Source organism: Etheostoma cragini, chromosome 20 (assembly GCF_013103735.1).
Source record: "Etheostoma cragini isolate CJK2018 chromosome 20, CSU_Ecrag_1.0, whole genome shotgun sequence".
Taxonomy (NCBI): Eukaryota; Metazoa; Chordata; class Actinopteri; order Perciformes; family Percidae; genus Etheostoma; species Etheostoma cragini.
The window spans coordinates 22,436,017-22,455,126 of record NC_048426.1 but is presented as its reverse complement, the minus strand read 5'-3'; the positions used below and the strand labels follow the sequence as shown (position 1 = coordinate 22,455,126).

At 41.2% G+C, this 19,110-nt stretch overlaps 1 protein-coding gene across 2 annotated transcripts in view; it reads right to left on the bottom strand.

The window, feature by feature from the left end:
• The window catches only part of ism2a (isthmin 2a), a 30,248-nt gene extending 17,274 nt beyond the window's left edge, over positions 1 to 12,974 (bottom strand). For both annotated transcript variants that reach the window (XR_004654766.1, XM_034857684.1), the window contains exons 1-3: positions 12,417 to 12,974; positions 7,607 to 7,855; positions 2,685 to 2,985 (exon numbers count right to left, since the gene is read on the bottom strand). Coding sequence is in view for 1 of the 2 variants with exons in the window: in XM_034857684.1 (XP_034713575.1) it covers positions 2,685 to 2,985; positions 7,607 to 7,855; positions 12,417 to 12,548 (682 nt within the window). In the remaining variant the exon portion in view is untranslated. The remainder of the gene's footprint in view (positions 1 to 2,684; positions 2,986 to 7,606; positions 7,856 to 12,416) is intronic.
• Positions 12,975 to 19,110: the final 6,136 nt, after the last annotated feature.

The window sequence follows — 19,110 nt, the reverse complement described above, 5'->3', positions numbered from 1 at the left end:
GGAAGGATGGATCAGACAAAGTAGCTCATTAAATCAAATCGATGCATTGACGGTTATGCGGTTGCCAGTTCTGCCGTTGTGTACCTTTTTCTTCTTCTTCTAGTCCGTAGAAATAGCAAAGTCGATGGCCTTTGCTCATTAGCGCCACCTCTGTTCTGGAGAATACTGCAACTAGTGCCGCGACCACCACACGGGAGTATAAACAGTTACGCTGCTCTCATGACATCATATGGTAATAGCCATACAGAACGCACTGGGCAGAGCAGCATCTCTGTGGTGCTTTAACCCCGGATTTCCACCGGATTGGCTGCGGATCCCATCCGGAACGGCAGAGGAGTCATTAAGTTTCTATTAAAGTCAATATCTGTATTTTCACTGACTGCAGAGCGGCTGGGTTCCGACTCCGTCCCAGCTCCGGCGAGCCGCAGCCCGAAGTCAAACACAGGAAACAATAAAACATACGGTTAATTTTCAAAATAAAATACACATGCTCACTGCGGATCATACTTCCTTGTACTACACCTGGAAAATGTCATCATGGGCAGAGACAGGCCTGAAGTCAACAGGTCAGAGGTTTTATGGTTCTGTTCATAGAAACTTCATCCTGTTATATCACGCAATCATACGTGAATTTGCAAGATCTCGTGGGTCCTTGTGACTTCAGCTGTCAGTCAAGGTTGCAGCCGTTCCGCAACAAATCTGGACCTGGTGGAGGTTGGAGGATGACGGAGCAAGGAGCTAACACGCAATGGAGCCAATCCACAGCCGTTCCGCAGTTGGTGGAAATCCAGGGTAAGATGACGTAGTATTAAGAGCGATAATGGTAGTATGAAAGCCCAAAATGCCACGTAGGGAGGCTGGGGGTGGATGGCTCAAACAACACAGGACTTTCACCCACTGAAATGAAACTTACGTCCCGACCCAGAGCATCAAAAAGTGACGCCAAGGGTCCCAACCAAACGCGTTCAGATGTGACGTCTATAACAAACGCCAAAGGCACCTGCCCAGCGTCCGTATTTTACATGATGGGAGTGAGAATGCATTTTGAGGAGTGGGCTACAGAAGTCTGCTTTGATCACTTCTTTCTATCTCTAACTAACCTGCTTTATCCTCCTTTTTTTCAGCACTACTCCCCCAACACCTGGAGACATGCGCTGTGTTGTGTGAATGTGTGTACAATCGAGTTCCCCTTTAACATGGAGGAAGTGGCAATTGTCCCTGTGGAGACTTAGATTTAAAGTTGCTAATGAATCAAGCTTAAAAATTGCAGCTGCTTTAATTGTCTACCATGTTTGTTAGACTGTGCATTTTTACTGATATACATTACGCACCAGTCAGACTGACAAACATCTCAAACCACTGGCTCTAAAGAATCTTTTGTGAGTGTGTGGGGGTGTTTGTGTGTGTGTGTGTGTGTGTGTGTGTGTGTGTGTGTGTGTGTGTGTGTGTGTGTGTTTGTCATGTTTATGAAGGAGCAGACCCTCATATATCATGTCATGCCGGACAGACTGTCTGCACTGTGTGTGTGTGTGTGTGTGTGTGTGTGTGTGTGTGTGTTAGCCCTCTCACTCAGAAAGGTAGCAGGAAGAAAAACATCTTCAGACAGCTTGCTGCCAACATGCCCCTATTCGACCCCATCCTACACACACACACACACACAAACACATACACACAAACACAAACACACACACACACACACACACACACACACAGTAGTGATAATACAACAGCATCCAAACATTCAGACCTTTATATACAAGCAGAAAGCTTTGCAGTTGGCCAAACCGTCACCAAGGAACCTTATCTCTCTGTCTCTGCCCAGTCTTCATGTTTTGAAAGAGAACGTTACTTTGTAGCTTAATGTGTCCCTATGAACCGTGGTTCCATTTCAATTGTGAGGAATGTGTAACAACTCCAACTGTGGGAATTTCCACATTTCAAATTGAACCAGAGGTACACATATTTCTTACAACTATCTTTCGAAAATGACTACATTTTTAATCTAAAAACTTGTCAAAAGAGTATAACATCATGAACATACACATTATTATACTCACTACTAAACTTACAAAAGGTGGCGATGTGACAACTCATGGTTGCCAGGTGTAATGCTAACACAACATGCTTAGGTTTTTTAAGTTGACTTAAACACTGGACTTAGACACTGGCTTCAAATGTGTGGAATACTCTTATTCATTATACTGTTCACCATTACAACTCCTTAATTACCTAAATACTGTATCATAAAAACACCTTTAACTGTTTAAATACTGTACATATCCACACTCCTCATATTTCTTTATTTCTATTTCTACTCTGATATTTATATACTTTGTGCAACTGTAACAGTTTGCCAACCTCAGCCACATATTGGACATTACCACACTCAGTAACTAGGATAGGAAGTGAAATGAAGCGCAGCACACTGAGGTTGACAAAACAGTAGATTACAGTTAGAAAAATGATCAGATTTGGGCTTTACTTTAGCAGATACTGATCCACAAAATATGCCCAGGTCTGTCCCAATACCGATCCTTACGATTGGCTTGGGACATCTCTTATGTAGCAATGATGAAAACATTTATTTCACATTCATCAAGGTAATAGACTAAGCTTTACATAAGTTGAATCCTGTCTTAAATGTGATGGATAGCAGTTGTGTTGTTTTCAGAGAGCATTCTTACCATAGTTATCCTTTGTATCCCAGTCTTTGTTCCAGTGACCGCCCCAGTCTCCCCCGACTCCACTCAGAACGGGCTCCTCGGGGTCGTAGATGTGGTCCTCCGATGGTTCCTCCAAACTGGCTCTCTCCAGCCCGTTCTCCGGCTGCTCTGGGTACTCCCAGAACAGTGGCCAGAACAGCTTCTTGTGGCTATTGGCCCATTCTGAGGACGACAGCGACCAGTCGTTACGCTGGCCCTCCTTGACCAGGTCCATCTCCACCTCCGTCTCCGTCTGTTTGTCGTCTACCACCTCGATGGTCACCTGACAGAAACACAAAATACGTCTTCACCGTGAGCCAAGGACCCCTCAACTGTGTGTCAATGTATTTCATGGATTGTTAACAATCATGTTAATGTTTTAAAAAAAAACAAAAATTCAAAAAATGAACAGTTCATGATGGGTTTGGAGAAATGCCAATAAAGCAGAGCACGTTTTTCTCCCATCCCGGAAGGCTGTGCGGAGTAGCCGGACCTTCCTCCACAGCGCTGTGGAGGAAGGCCTGGCAATGCAAGACTACGAGGGTCCTACCCATAAAACAGATCTGACATACTGTCAGTTTATTAACTCGTTTTATCTTGCGTTCAGTCACCTCATCATAAAACTCAACTAAAATGTACAATACATGTCATAATATTCATTTTAATTCCTCGATATAATATATGTGCATTTAAAAAGAAAAGAACTCCTTTCTGGGGCGCTCTGGTAGCTCACCTGGTTCAACGTGTGCCCAGTGTACTAAGGCCTAGTCCTTACCGCAGCGACCCAGGTTGGAGTCCAACCTGCGGCCCGTGACTGCATGTCATTACCTCTCTCTCTCTCTCTCTCTCTCCACTTACCTGTATTTAACTGTCCTTTCAAATAAAGGGCAAAAAAACTCTTTTCTACAAAGATTTATGTTTTAACAACTTTACATGTTGGTGCAAGCTCTCAGACATGATGAGGGAAGTGATGTCACTGCTCCAGGAGAAGTGGGTTTACATGAAGATCAGATTAAAAGTGCCCTCTCCTTTTTATGAAAGAGGGTTATTGTGCAGTGGGGGAAGGGACTGAGAGAAATAAAAAATACAGTGGGATGGACCGATGGACTGATAACGGGTTCTGATTATCTCTGTTTCTCTGTCACACAGTCACACACATGCATGTTTGCATACACACACACACACACACACGCGCAGGTCTTGACAAAACCCAGGTTGCTTATGTTTCCAGCGGCAACGGTTTATAGAGACGACGCAGCAGCTGAGGACAGATGTCAACATGAGGCCGAATCAGGTATCAGAGAGGATGATAACAATAGTAATGATAATAACGTTATTTATATAGCACCTTTTAAAAACTGACAGAGTTTACAGACGACCAAGGCAGAAGAGGTGAATAAAAAAACAGACAGCCAGTGGGGAGACAGTGGGGCCAAAGATATGCAAATCTAAACTGGGCAAATAAAAAAAGAGGCAAAAGACGCAAAACAAAGTAATGAAAAGACAAAATAAGCACAGATATATAGAATAAAGAACAACAGCAATACAAGGTAAACAGATCAAAAGAAATAGTCAAATGGGAGACTAAAAAACTAGAATAGAGTGAAACGAGACATCACATAAAGCAAGACTACAAAAATGGGTTTTGAGAAGTGATTTAAACTGATTCTCCTTGAACGATTTGAACGCTTCCCTTTTTGTTCAAAACTGAGCAAAGAACAAAACTTGAAGCCTACATATCTAAAAAAGATGATGCAATCTTGACAACTGGATTGGTCTGATATATCAGAATACTTTATCTCCTTCATCACTCTGATTGGTTTTAGGTCTGTCCAATTGAGCCCAAATGCATTTGCATCCGTTGGTGAAGAAACCTTCCCCAGACTCACTCTCCGTTACTGAGAAGTGTCTGGTGTCAACCACGCTGGGTAGAAGCATGCGCACCTTTAGAGTTAAGACTCGACTTTGGAACAGGCGAGGAGATGAGGCTGCAATCTGGCTCATTGGGGGCGAACATCTGTTGCAAGGAGCCAGCCCGACCCATACAAGCGAGGATGGTCAGGACTATAATGGGCTGAAAGGATTTCTTTAATAACTCGGGTAATTCGATTACAAATAATCATTGACGTATAATCCAAATAACTATATACAGCCTCAGTGGTTTGCATTTATTACTGTCGCACAACGTACTTGCGGGCTGTGTAGAGTACATGTGACATGAAGAATACATTTTGCATAATGGAGGAAGAGAGCAAAAATAGTGAGCGGCAAAGAGAAGCAAAAACAAAAGTGTCCAAAGTTTAGGATCAATTAAAGCTGAAAAAAAAAACTTGGTGTGTCCATTGTAAAACACAACTATCTTACTTAAGTAGCATTATATTCCTCAAGCATGTCGTCATCATGTTAAATGGTTATTTAAAAAAAAAATTCAGTAAAATGTGGCACTTTGTAGTTTGGCTTTATGAAGCTAATGTACCTCTTGCTTTTCTGAGTTTGTACCCTTATGGTTGAATGCACGTTATGGAAGTCCCTTTGGATTTAGGTAAAAAAGGCTGCTAAATGTTATGTAATGTAATGTAATGTAAGCATCTCAGCAGAAAGCACCCAGTCTGTGGAATAGACCTACACAGTAACGTAAAGGTTATCTTTTTTTGGAGCAGTTGTGTTGCATTTTTTATGTGATACTACAGGTAGACGGTAAAGGGGGAAAAGCAAGGAGATGACATGAAGAAGAGCGCCACGGGTCGAATTCAAATCCAAATTGTTAAGGGTTTCTCACTCTGTTGACCAGGCAGGCAGTGAATTCCAGGGTCACGTCATCATCTCTGTAAATCAACTCCACAAGTCAGAACTCTTTTTTTTTGTAAGGCCAGTCCACCAGCAGTTGACTTCACAGTCACACTTAAAAAGAAACTTTTCACCTTTTATATTCGCCTCTCATGTGTTTCATATTTTCACTTTTCCCCCTTTTTTCTTTTATTTCACCAAAACCCTGTGTAGCTGTCTGAGGTTCATGGACAAGTTGGAGCGCCCCACTGTTAAAGGTCCTGCATAATGGTAACTTAAGACGCTGTCCTGACTCAAACCAGCTGTGTATAGAGATGGTGTGCATGGAGCGAGAGGGAGATACACGGTGTTGAGAACAGGAACTGAGTATAACGTGATGGAAGATGACTGTCACATCCCCACCTCCCGTGATCTCTGGTTTAATCCGGAACACCTGCACTTCACTGACTTCATTTACACGCACATTGCATTCTGTTTTTAACCTTTATGCCTAGAAAGACGATATTCTGACTAAGCTGTTTACATGGCTAATGAAGGTGAATATTCCACTAATATTATTGTTTAACAGCTGATGTGCAAAATACAATTCTTTTCAGAAGTTTACCACCGGTGGTGGACTTGTTGGACCGTGTGAACACCGTGCAAACCTCTTTCATTCCTTCAATCAGCTTCTTGTGAAAGGTCGGCGTGGCGCTTATCCATAAACCGGTTGATCCACAAGTCCTTGATAATGTTTAAAAGTTTCTGTGTTTCTCCTTCTTATCGGGTCTGCAGCCTTGCAAACGGTCGGCTGGTTGGTTTGTGTATGGCAACCATGGTAACGCACAGAGCTGACCGTAAGCAGTAAGCAGGCCACAGGCCGTAATATATATACCCTTTACCCTATATAACCCTGATTGACACGCATATTCTGATTGTGCTACATGTCCAAAGAATGCCTCTAAAACACAAATAATACCAGAATTTACCGGATGTGATTGTCAGAAAATGCTATGTTTGGAAAAAGACCTTATTCGTAATGTCCAGCTGGAATATTCTGATTACTTAACTTTTGGAATAATAGTGGACAATTTATAAAAGGTGGTACATAATCTTGGTAAGCAAGATAAGCAATTCAACAACATTGTTATAAATAATTTCAGCGCACTAAAAGCGTGGTTGTCAGGATACTAGCAGACATGCTAATCCAGCAGATATTATTGCATAAAAAGTTACCAAAATGAAGTATTTGAACATCATAATTAGACACTAAATGGGGGGGACTGCAAAAAGGTAGATTTTTTTGAAAAGAAAGGCCCCATTCTTCCATTAGGCTGGCTACAGGCGGAGATCACCTTAACCCAGGACAACAATGTTTTTTCTCGTTAACGCCACCGAGAATGAAGCACCGTGCTGAGAGCTCCCGTTTATCACCTTGCCACCTTTACCAGCATTCAGCAACTGCATGGCCTATTTCTCCTTAAAATGTTTTCAGAAACATGTTTCGTTGAACTATTTTAGTAAAACAGGAGACTGTATTCTGGACAAGCCGCCAGAGAAACCAGGCCCACATGACGAGTTCGTCCAATCAGCTGCCGGTTTTCATTTTTGGGCGAGAAAACAGACTAGCGCCATCTGCTGTTATGGAGACGTATCACGTCTTGTCGTGATATCACGACTTTGACCAACTCGGGGAGACTGTTCAGTCCAACTGTGTTTTTGCAGAGGGTCGGCCGTTTGGTTGGTGTGTCAGGGGCTTTAAAGAGATGAAATCTATAAAAATCTATATGCATACACATATTCTCCAACAGTATTTACTGTGTTAAACAATGTTTTTAACATTAAAGGTTTTTAACCTTCTTTAGAAAGACCAACATTTTGAACCCGTTGTTGATAGATCTTTTCTTTTATAATTAACCTTTCTGAATTTAACCTATTAACGAATTGATTTCATTACGATCTCTCGGTCTTTCACTCAGCAAATTTCAAAATTGTTAATGTATAAAATGTCGAATTGATAGCGAACTACTGCCCCAAGTGGCGGGAGGTTGAAACCAAACAAACAAAAACAGAAACCAAAAACCAAAAACGGCTCTTACAAAAACAATTTGACTTCTTCCGACATGCACATTGCATACCTGGATGTTGGGGTTCTGTGAGCTCATGTCTGCATTGGCCAGCTCTGGGAAGTTCCTCAGGTCCAGGACAAAACGATTAGTGTCCTCCTCAGGTTCAGGTGGTGGGAGGACACCTGGGTGAAGGTCCTGGGACCAGCGATGCCTGGGCCTATGGAGAGACGGACCAGAGGGAAGAGTCTGCAGCAGATTCTCCTGCTGGAGCTCCCGGAGAGTCTTGTGACTGTCGCCTTGGCTAGGCTCTGCTATCACCTGAGAAGGGGGAAAAGACGCTGATCATGATGGCTAAAATAAAACATCCTGGTGGACATATTGAGTGAATAGCATGTTTTTGTAGTTTAAAAAAAACATCAAATGGATTGTATTTATATAGCAATTGCAAGTTATAATGATTACTCAAAGTGCTTTTACATAGTTCAGGAACCATTTACCATAATTCACACTCATTCATTCACTGGTGACCAAGGCTGCCGTTCAAGGTGCCACCTGCTCATCAGCTACACATTCACACACATTTACACTCCGATGGCACAGCATTGGGATGTTTCCATATAGGATCTAGTATATGCACATTGCATATATGGCGACTTGTGTGTTTATGGGCTCAACACAAATTTGCTAAGTAAAAGCATTAGCTTATGTTCCTTCATTAAAAACCTGCAGAGGCGAAGAAGCCAGCACTTATACATGATCGCATAAAGCATGCATTCTGATACTTGGATTATGATATCCAGTTTCATTTACCTCAACTTGGCTGCAAGACATTTGAGAGCAGTCCATCCCACACAGCCTAGTCTACAATAAAGCACACAACTTGAACTGGCTCAAGAATTTGACGCCCTCCGCAAAATGTGGCATTGGCTTCAACATGCCTCTTGGGAGGGAGTGGAGAGAGATGACTGTCCATCCAGGATTATTATTGCAGCCAAAGCACCCTCATGACCCCTTTGATTATCCGATGAATGGGCTCCCTGCAAACCATACTCAATATCTCCCTGTTCACATTCCTTTTTCCAGAGTTTGGATACGTTAAGTGGCTGTTTGTGTGTAAAACGCCAAGTTCATACTGCAACCCTGGCCTGAGTCCGGCATCAAGGCTCCCTGTGAGCAACCTGAACCCAACCGCTCGCTTTAATAAAAACACAGAGCTCAGATTGAGGGAAGAGAGAGTGGAGCTCTGAGACCAGAGAGGAACAGCGGAGCCAGGAAAAGACCTATGAACCACACACACATGCACATGTATGCTCTGCCGTTCAAAAGTTACAAATAAGCTGTTGCTCTATATTTTGTTCTGCTCTCCTTCAATATTGTCTTTTGAACAGAGGTAAAACTATGTAATTCAAACACCAAATGTATTATTAACAATTGAAAATGTTTTAGAATCAAATGATTCAAACTTCTATTTAGTTGATGTCCCCACAGGAGAATACTGTTGGAACGCACATGTTGGATTTCCATTCCAGTTTGGTACACCTTAATGGTAGCCAGCTGCAGTGATTAAGGAAGTTTCTTGATTGATAGAGTGTTTATTTTTGTTAATGAAAAGAGAAAATACTACAGTGAAAGGCTTTATAAATTTATAGAAGGAGACCTTCCGTTTCTATTGTCAAGTTTGAAGAAGAGTTTTGCTAAAGCAGCACGCTGCCTGTTAATTCCAGCTTGTTATACTGTATGCTGCATTATTGTGCACTTGACACCGTAACAGGAGCCTGTTCCTATTTAAATCTGCACACAAGTTGAAGCTAAGGTTCCATTTTCTTTTACTAATGACTGCTAATTTCTTATTTTCTTATTCAACTGTTGCTCAGAGGGATCTTTGTCTTTTTCTGGCCTTTTTAATTGTAAGTCTGGTTATTTTTTTTATTTTACAGCGTTTTGTTGTCCATGTGCAAAACAAACAATACAAAATAAAATCTATTTGTGAGGAGACAATCTAAAAAAGCATCAAAGACCATTCAAACATGAGTAGTCCTTTCTGGACCCAATCAAGCTTTTGTGGCAGGAGAGAATTGCAAATTCTTTTACATAAACTTAACGACTGTGTGTGTGTGTGTGTGTGTCTGCATGCATTACTACAACTGCACAACTACTCCCATCACTTCAAGCAAGTGTAACACCAAGAAGAATTCCTTTGATAATAGACTGTTGAAAAGATTGCACAGTTGTCCCAGTGGTACGATTCATTACGTTGACTGTAGTTGATGTTGAGATTAAATAAATCTCACCAACGTGCTTTCACCTCTTCACAAACTGTGTCCAGCCGTGCTCTTTGCCAAGAGTCTAGCCAGCCATTTGTCCATTCATAAAACTTGACTGAGCCTCTCTGTCTGAGCATGTTAATGTGAAGGTTACTTCACCTGGTGGCTGCATGCAGGCTGAAACTGCAGTGTGGCTACTTCATAACACTAAATAAACTGGAATACTGCAGGTACGTACATTATACTGGTCTCCTGTTGCTTTAAAGTGTGCCATGGAAGCAACCGCTCACACAATGCAGCATGCAAACTTAATTATGAAAAAGGCAAAAATTTGAATTTTTATTTTCCCATAGCAAGATGAATCAGGAGCCAAATTCAGGTCACTTGGTGGTCAGTAGAGTCAGGGAGTAAATTCGTCCCTTAGCTCCTACTGAGTAATGCTCCTGCCCAGAGACAAAGGTTCCGGGTCTGAGTGAAGCCGATGTGGAAGTGCCTCAAACTTGCATTCCATCTAAATTCCAGCAGGGGCGACTCCACTGGTTGTAAAGAGAAGTCAGTTTCTATAGTAATCTATGAGAAAATGTCCCTGCTTCTCACTATTTATCATTGATTGACATCTTTTCAAATTGAAAACAATTATAGTCTTGGAATGTATATGAAGACAAACCACTATACAATTCTTCAGAATACATTTTCATAATGACTTTATGGCCTCAAGTGCTACTTTCAAGTCTTCTTCTATATAGCATGATGTTCATGTTGTACATTATGGTCCTATTTGTTTTAAAGCAGACAATGAGGCAGGGGACGCTTTAGGAGCATGGCTACAACTGACCTGTTAAGCATGACAGAGGTTTAGCGATGCTAACTACCATGGCACTGTGTACATTAAAATAGCCGTTGACTTGTTTTTTGTGTGTTGTCCATGTTTTCATCTAAAACTATGACCCTCACGCTGATTTCTTTCACTTCATTAAAATGAATAGGAACATTTTGGTTGTCTAAAATGTCTTGTTCAGTGTTCTGCCAACCAAGCAAGCTAGCTACAGCTAGCATTAGATGGTAACTTAAGGGAAGGTGTGCCAATTTTCTGCATTTTATGCAGATGAATGGCGCAAGTACCCAGTGGTCCGCGTTTACCCGCCGGTAAATCTCCGCTGGATGCCTCGCTTCAGAAGGCTTTAAAATCAGCAACTTTCCCTCATTAGCGTTTAGCTTAGCACAGCGCCATTGCAACCATAAACAACAATGGCTTAGCCGCGTCTTCCTCGTCACTGCTGCTACATCTATACTTTATGTTCCTGCCTTAAGTAAGCTGTGGCTTTATAAAGCTTCTCAGCCAAGTTTATCATTTAGCATGTTTTTTAGGTCAACTTTCTATCAACATCTCGTACATTCATGAGTGCAGGTGTACCAGCCTTATAAATGTCATGATGTCCATAAGTCGAAACTTGCATTGTAGATTGTTTGGGCAAATCCAATTTTACTTATACTATCAAATTATAAGGAGTTATTTCAAGACACTTAACAGATAGCGTCGGTGTAGACCACAATCTATAGGGCAGACAACTAGCTAGAAGTCCCATGTTTGACATATCACTGCCCTGTAAAGTTGATTTAACAGATAGGTTTATATAGCTATAGCAAACCAAAATAGTAAAGTTCATGCTAACAGAATGCTATCATTTTCTAAAACAATATTTTGTCTTTTTGTTGTAGACATCAGGTAAGAATGTGATGAACTTTTAAGACAGCTGATACCTTGAAACTGCAGCAACAGTTGATGCTTTGACGCTCTGTTGGATTGTGCATCTTCTGGACATCTTTGAATGTGTATTCATACAAACAGGGAATTATCCTGTTTACACTTCTACTTTCTCAAACTTTTAACACATTCAGGCTTAATTCTCAACTTGAATTGGGACATTGGGAGTACTTGAATTCCATCTTTCTCACTTCAAACAAGGATCTGTTCAAAGGACCAGTTTTTGTCTGCACTCCTCTTTATAGGCCTATGTTTGAATAAATAACAAAGTAAAGTCTACTAGTAGCCTAGTTCGGATTTTACCATCAAAGATTTAGAAATTAAAATCAATATGAGAAACACAATTTCTCAATAAGCAATTTCAACAGGTCATGCCAGAATAATTTCCCATGACATTTCAGTAGCCTATAAGGCACTAAAGGCATTTTTAAAGCACTGATCTTTTCTAGACTTTCCAACAACAACTGAGCTGTTGCATTTCAATGTCCTGCATCAGTCTGACATCAGTCTGTTTACTGGTTATTATTTAATCATCATTCTCAATTTCAGAGCTGTTCATATAGTAATATAATGCTAATATTATTACAGCACCCTTTGCATTATGCTCCATAATAACTATCATAATTATAATTTACTCCTGCATACTTTGCACTCATCATTTCACTATTGTCTCAACCTGTCTGTATCGTTTCTGTTTATAGTGTGTGTGTGAGAGTGTGTGTGTGTGTGTGTGTGTGCCATTTGTTTTGCATGTGTAAACGCATTGTCAGCAAAGAGATCCAAAGCAAAATTGCTCGTATGTGTCTCCATACCTGGCAAATAACTCTGATTGTGATTCTGAATAGTTTACCTCAGGAACAGACGCCGTGGTGTTTCTCCCTCTGGCTGAGGTCTTGCTGACCTGCGTGGGAAACCCACGGACGGACACCCACAGCACGGCGAGGACCAGCAGCCACAGATGCGACACTGCCCTCCGCTGCATCTTCACCACAGCTCTTCTCCAAATGCTCCAACACGCAGAATCCCCCCAGCCTGGATACTCAGATGGAAGAGGAGTGTTCAAACTATTTCAGTGCGCAGAGAGCCAAATAGAAACCAAAGCGGCACACGTGCGTGTTGTCCGTACGCGCGCCTCCTGCTCGCTGCCGCTCCGCTTTGAGTCGCTTGCTCCCCTAATTGTAATAATCCCCGATATCCGCTTTCTAATAGTGGTCTGTTCATTTCACGCATATGTAGGACACACAAACATCAAAACGATGATTCTCTAACAGCTGAAGTGCCCAATGAGTTGACTTGTAGCCCACGGAACGGAGAGCCGGCTAAACCATGTCCACGGGGTTTGGAGTTCCCTCCTCTGGTCCTTAGAGGTGACATCGAGACAGTCATCGGTTCCTCTGGTTGCAGACCAGCTTGTAGTATTGGCTTAAAAGGAGCAACCCCCCCCCCCCCTCGCCCCCCCGCCCAGGATGACGCAATGGAGGGAGGGTACAGACGAGCCCACCAGAGAAATCCAAATCAGAATCAGAAAAATTATTATTGTCACATTAGGAATACACTTAGGCCTTTACGTGGGATTCCAAACTCACATATTAAACATGAATATGAAATAATAATAATAATAGTAATATTAATAATAATAATAAATGTAATTTCCCCACAGGGGATCAATAAACAGTACACATTATAAAAATGTAAATTATTATAAACAGTAATAAAAACAAATACATACAAAATAACTTTTCCGGACCGAATCACAATCGGAAAAAGTTTTATTGTCACAATAAGCAAAATGATGTGGAATTTGCCTTGGGAAATGGTGCAAACATTAACAAACATAAACATTGATGGGAAATTAACAATGAATACTAATAAAATTCTTAGGCAACACAATGAAGCAAAAAGAGGCTGAACGGGTTGAGTGCAGAATGTGTGAAGAACAGGCATATCATAAGAATATATGGTCAAGAACCATGCCAACATTTGGGATCAAGCAACATAGCAACATTTAATTAAATATTTAAAAAAAAACGCCATTCAGACCTCTAAGTTAAATGATTAGGCTACAATGTGATGCACATGGTAACCAGTGGTAGAATGTAACTAAGTACATTTATTTATATGTATATATATATACAGTATATAATAGTAGCAATAAAGTTGGCCGTCCATAAGCCTTTGGCTTGAATGCAACAGACGTTCTTTAATATCCGAAAGCTTTGAACACACTGAAGCTTTGAGAGATGTTGACGACTTTGGGGCAGAAAGCCCAATCTTCACACCTTCTAAGATAACCTGTAAAGTTAAGTATTTCTGGGAGAGAGGTTGCTGTTTTCTGTGATAGTGTTTATGATCTCCCGTGTAGTCGCTGCTGTTGATGGCAGGTTCCTGTTACCCAGTCAAGTTCTATCTTGGATGTTGTGCATTTGAAGAGCAGCTGCTCAGCAGCAGGTCCACTCTAGAGGAAAGTCATGTGAATGTAGAGACGCACACATGTGTCGGCTATTTCCTCCTCGTTACACATCGCTGTGTGAGATTGCTCCTGATGTCGTGTAAACATTCTGATTTGGGCTACCTTATGGATACCTTCCTACAAGCCAGCAATCATATCATCAGTGTTGTATTCAAGTATTGATTGAAATTGATTTTTTTTAATAATATATTGGATTCATGTTTATGAATAACTTCAGACATATTTTGACTTTGGTGGGAAAAAGAGCTAAAAAAATAATCTGGTGTCCATCTGCAGCAACTCTGAGAACCCCCCCTCCCAGGTGTCCCAGACCCCCCGTTTAACCCTTGTTGTCTTCTCGTCAACAATGCAATTTCAACCTTTTTGTTGTTTTTTTTCAACACTTTTCTCAATATTTATGTAAATTTTGTTCAAATATTTTAGTCACTTTTTTGAGTTTTTTTTATTTTGTTTTTGTCCATTTTTTAAAAAAAAATTGTGTTTTTTTCCAAAGTTTTTGATGTTTTTTTGTCACTTTTTCAGTGTTTAAAAAAAAGTTTTTTGTTTTGTTTTTGCGTTTTCAGAGATTTTTTAACATTTGTCACTTTTTTCAACATTATTTTGTCATAGTTCTGACATCAGAAGTTTTTGTAAACGGGTCAAATTTGACCCGAGGACAACAGGAGGGTTAAGATCTTTGGTGTATGGGGACATTTTGAATGAAGGCTTCTGGGATAGGCATTTGATTTTAAAAGTGAGGCATAAATCTTAAAAAAAAATTTGTTTTTGAAAAATTTAATAAAATGTGTATTTGTCATAACAGCTAAACAAAACCATAGACTATTAACTATTGGGGGAGAAATAGTAAAAATACGGTAGCATATTATCTCATATGCTGTAAATGAAAACAAGTGAGTCACAGCATGTAAGCCATGTTACAATTCAACTTTGATTGTTAAAGCATGTTATATCTCTAGCCTACTTTATCCTCTTGTGGAAATTATTTATTTATAATAAAAATAACAAACCATTTCAATATCTAACCTTCCACACTGTATACTGAAGCTCAGATGTCCAGTCTTATTGTTGTAATAAATGTAACTTGACTAACAACTCCCCAGGGGTTAAGTAGGAAGGAAAGACTTTTAAAGTCTTTGGTGAAAATATACATTGGTGAAGGTATGACTTCATAATTTTGCATACGTTGTTAGGAAAACTCCACTGGGCACCTTTAAGTTGTGGTCGTACTCTTGTGGATGTGGTCTGGCAAAATGTGGCCTCAACTTGGCATGTGGTTGCCAGAGCCGGCTCACATTTTGCCCTTGGATGCCAGAACATGGCCTAGTACGTCAGCAATGTGACAATACTTCACATATATTATTATATACAGATATTGTCTCTTCAATTGAAAATTAACTTCAGAGATATGTTTGAATAGTACTGCACTGCCTCTTCTAACCGCTTTGTTTCAAAGTTTGAAGGTCCCATGCTATTCCCTGCCTGCCCGGCCACACACATACCAACATGCATCAGCACACATACATGCATGCTGGTATATGCACTTAACTCCTTCCAGACACAGGTCTAGAAGACCTGCAGTGAGGTGGAGAAGGCGTGGAAAAGGAATCGAGCGGGGGATGGGGTCAAGGGGTGAAAGAGCTTCCAGATGTTGAGATTGTTTCTCTTTCAAATTAAAGTTCCTCTTCACTTCCTTTTTTGACTGTGTGTGTGTGTGTGTGTGTGTGTGTGTGTGTTTTAAGTACACTTTTGACAGTTCCCATTTTGCATTCCACATCAGCACTTCGGACATGAGTTTTGAAACCACACAAAGTATAATCTGAAGAGTCATCCCAGTGCATACAGGCTCATTAACTTGTGTTATGCTGCACACCACTGCAAGTCGGAAGTCGATAGTTCTGAGTTGGTATTCCCAAACCTTCAATCCAACTGTGTCCCAGACAGACATGAACACATGCAACAGCCATGTACCCAGCAAGCTGATGTTTGTATTGCAAGTCTCTGAGCTTCACAAGCATCTACAGAGGACTTACACACATTACCACAGAGAAATGCCTTGCCCATCTTTCACCTGATGCGCCAGATGGTTCATGTGTAATGCATCGGGTGAAAGAAGCCGTCATTGGAAACTGGAAAATACCTCTGTTCAAATCAGTCACTTAATTATCCCACATGGAAAACCTGATCTGCAGTGCAAGATTCAAGAAACAAAAAAACACATGTACATATAAACAAAAAGTAAACAATACAAAAATGTTTACTGTAGCCAACAAACAATATACTGATATATATTTTTTTCTTTTACACAAAGCTCCTCACCGGACGCTGATTCGTTCGGTTAGCTTCTGTCAGGACACATTACTTTAGACTGGCAAGATACACTTCTAGATTTTCATGTGAGATGTGATCCCGCTATGATCTTTGATTTCAAGAGAAACCAGCTGCCGTGTAAAGTAAGCCCAACTTTGCAACAGGTCCATATTGTGTGAACGGGTGCAGAGCGTGATGCGTGAGGGACTGTGAACCTCAGCCAAGACAATAAATCTGTAGAACTTGTGTGTCTTGGAAAAGGTATTGAAAAGAGTTATATCAATCAAAAATCAACTGCATGGAAATGGAAATGGCAGCCACAACTTTGTGATGTCAGGTGTGTTTAGGGAGGCCAACTCTGTCTAGATGGATCTCCCTGTGTTTCTGAGTTCTGAGTAAAGTGTCCGGCAGCATCACTTTACCCCTGCTTACACACCAATGTAAACACAGACACTAATGTGTTGTACCTTGTTTCCTAATTCTTTATTTTTTAAGATTATTTTTTGGGCATGTTAGGCCTTTATTTGACAGGACAGATGAAGACATGAAAGGTGGGAGAGAGGGGGGAACAACACGTGGGGCAAAGTGGAACCCTGGCCCGCTGCGTCGAGGAGTAAACCTCTACACATGGGCGCCCGCTCCACCCGCTGACCCATCTGGGCGCCCCTTGTTTCCTTATTCAACATAAACCAGGAGAGTTGACCTATGTGTGAATAAAAACCACAGATTATTTTATATAGCACTGCTGCAACTTTTCCTCGCAGCTCTTGTATATAAAAGCTTTTTTGAGGCCTTGGTTGCATTTGGAGGCCGCACAATCAACAACAATACTGTATGTGTAGCTTTTGATTTGTGTAACAGTGAGGAGGAAGTATCAGAAGTTAAAGACAACACAGAACATGAACTAGACCAAGAGACAACCGGTGGAACCATCCTCTGAAGAGGAAGAGGCCCTTTTCAGGTTGTTGGGGGGTCAAAAGCAACACGCCTTAGTCGCCTCCTGTTTTTCTCACAAGGACGGACACAGGGATTGTTTTTCCTCTAAATTTGCCTTCACCGATTCACACACTTGTGTCCTACTCCCTGAACAAAAAGAAGAATGTTCTCCTTGTCACTGGAAATTCTGCCGGGTGCGGCCTTTTCAGCCGGATGTTCGCCTCATTCCGCTTTATTTGTGTTGGCGTTTTAACTGGTTGATTTCTGAGGACTATGGTTACCTGCTCCTCAGATCTCTGTAGGGTAAATCCAGACAGCTAGCTAGACTATCTGTCCAATCTGAGTTTTCAGTTTCACGTCTAAAACAACTTTTGAACATACACATGTTTCACAAAAACAAGTTCATCCCGAGGCAATTTTGCAAAGGCAACGTCACTCCGTCCGGAGCTTAGCGCCGTCCCTGACGATTGTGATTGGTTTATTGAAATGCCAATGAACCAGAGCCCCTTTTTCTACCAACCCAAAATGCTGTGTGGACTAGCCAGATCCTCCGCGGCACTGTGGAAGAAAGTATGGCAAAGTGAGACCACCAGGTCCCAAGTCTCTACGACCTACAACCTGCGCTGTTCCTGAGATACAGCCGCGGGTTGGAGACACTAAGCACTGTCTCACTGTAACGAAAGGTTGGATCGAATCAGAACCAACTTCAGTCAATAGGTTTTCTCCACATTGGGTTTCCGCTTTCCGTCAGCTGTACATAAACCAAAACTGGAAACACTTACGGCAAAACATACCACCGAACCTGCTAGATGTAAACAACACAACAAAAACAGCCAAAATAAAATGACTATTTGCACCAGCGCATTATTCATAGTTAACTCACTTGACGTCAGCCAGGACCCTCCACTTGGCCCCATTCAGATGTATTATAAATTAGCAATTTATTCAACCACATTAACTTATATGCATCTATCGCATTGATATATCTCTCAGTGTTTCCTATAGGGCTACATTAGTATCTTTAAACTAGAGCTGTGTGCTGCTCCAGATTGAATAATGCAGACCAGAAAACATCATGATTTAGAGCAGCCTTCAAAACAGGAAGCATCTTCAAAGAGGACCTATTATCCTCCTCTGCAGGTTCATACTTGAATTCTGTGTTTCTACTAGAATCATGCTTACATGCTTTCACGTTAAAATGTTATTTTTATTTTTCATTGTCTGAAACGCTCTGTATAAGCACCTATCGCTTTACTAGAAAAGGTCATTCAAATCTCAATCAGGGGTGTAGCACTCCGGAAGATGTAGATCACATCATCACGCATTTTTAATCAAGGGGGTAACTTTGGGTTTAACATGGGAGAGGGGGGGTTGAGATTGCCACTTTTGAACTAAATAAAAATGTTGAGCATATCAAAGATCATTTTCTGCATTTCTAGGGATTTCTTTATGCAAGAGCGTGTAATTTTCTGCATGAAGTTATGTTTCAAATGTCTTTATTAATGTGAAGGATATTATAAAAGGTTTTTGGGGTGGTTGCACTGGCCGGTTTTGATTATTGGGGTTGGGGGGGGGGGGTTGTAACCACCCCGACTACCCCTGTAAATTACGCCAATGATTGCTATCCATCCATCTATCTTTGTCCGATTATCCGGTATCGGGTCGTGGGGGCCACAGCTCCAGCAGGGGACCCCAAACATCCCTTTCCCGAGCAACATTAACCAGCTCTGAGAGGGAGATCCCAAGGCGTTCCCAGACCAGGTTGGAGTTATAATCCCTCCACCTAGTCCTGGGTCTTCCCAAAGGCCTCCTCCAATGATTTCAATAAATA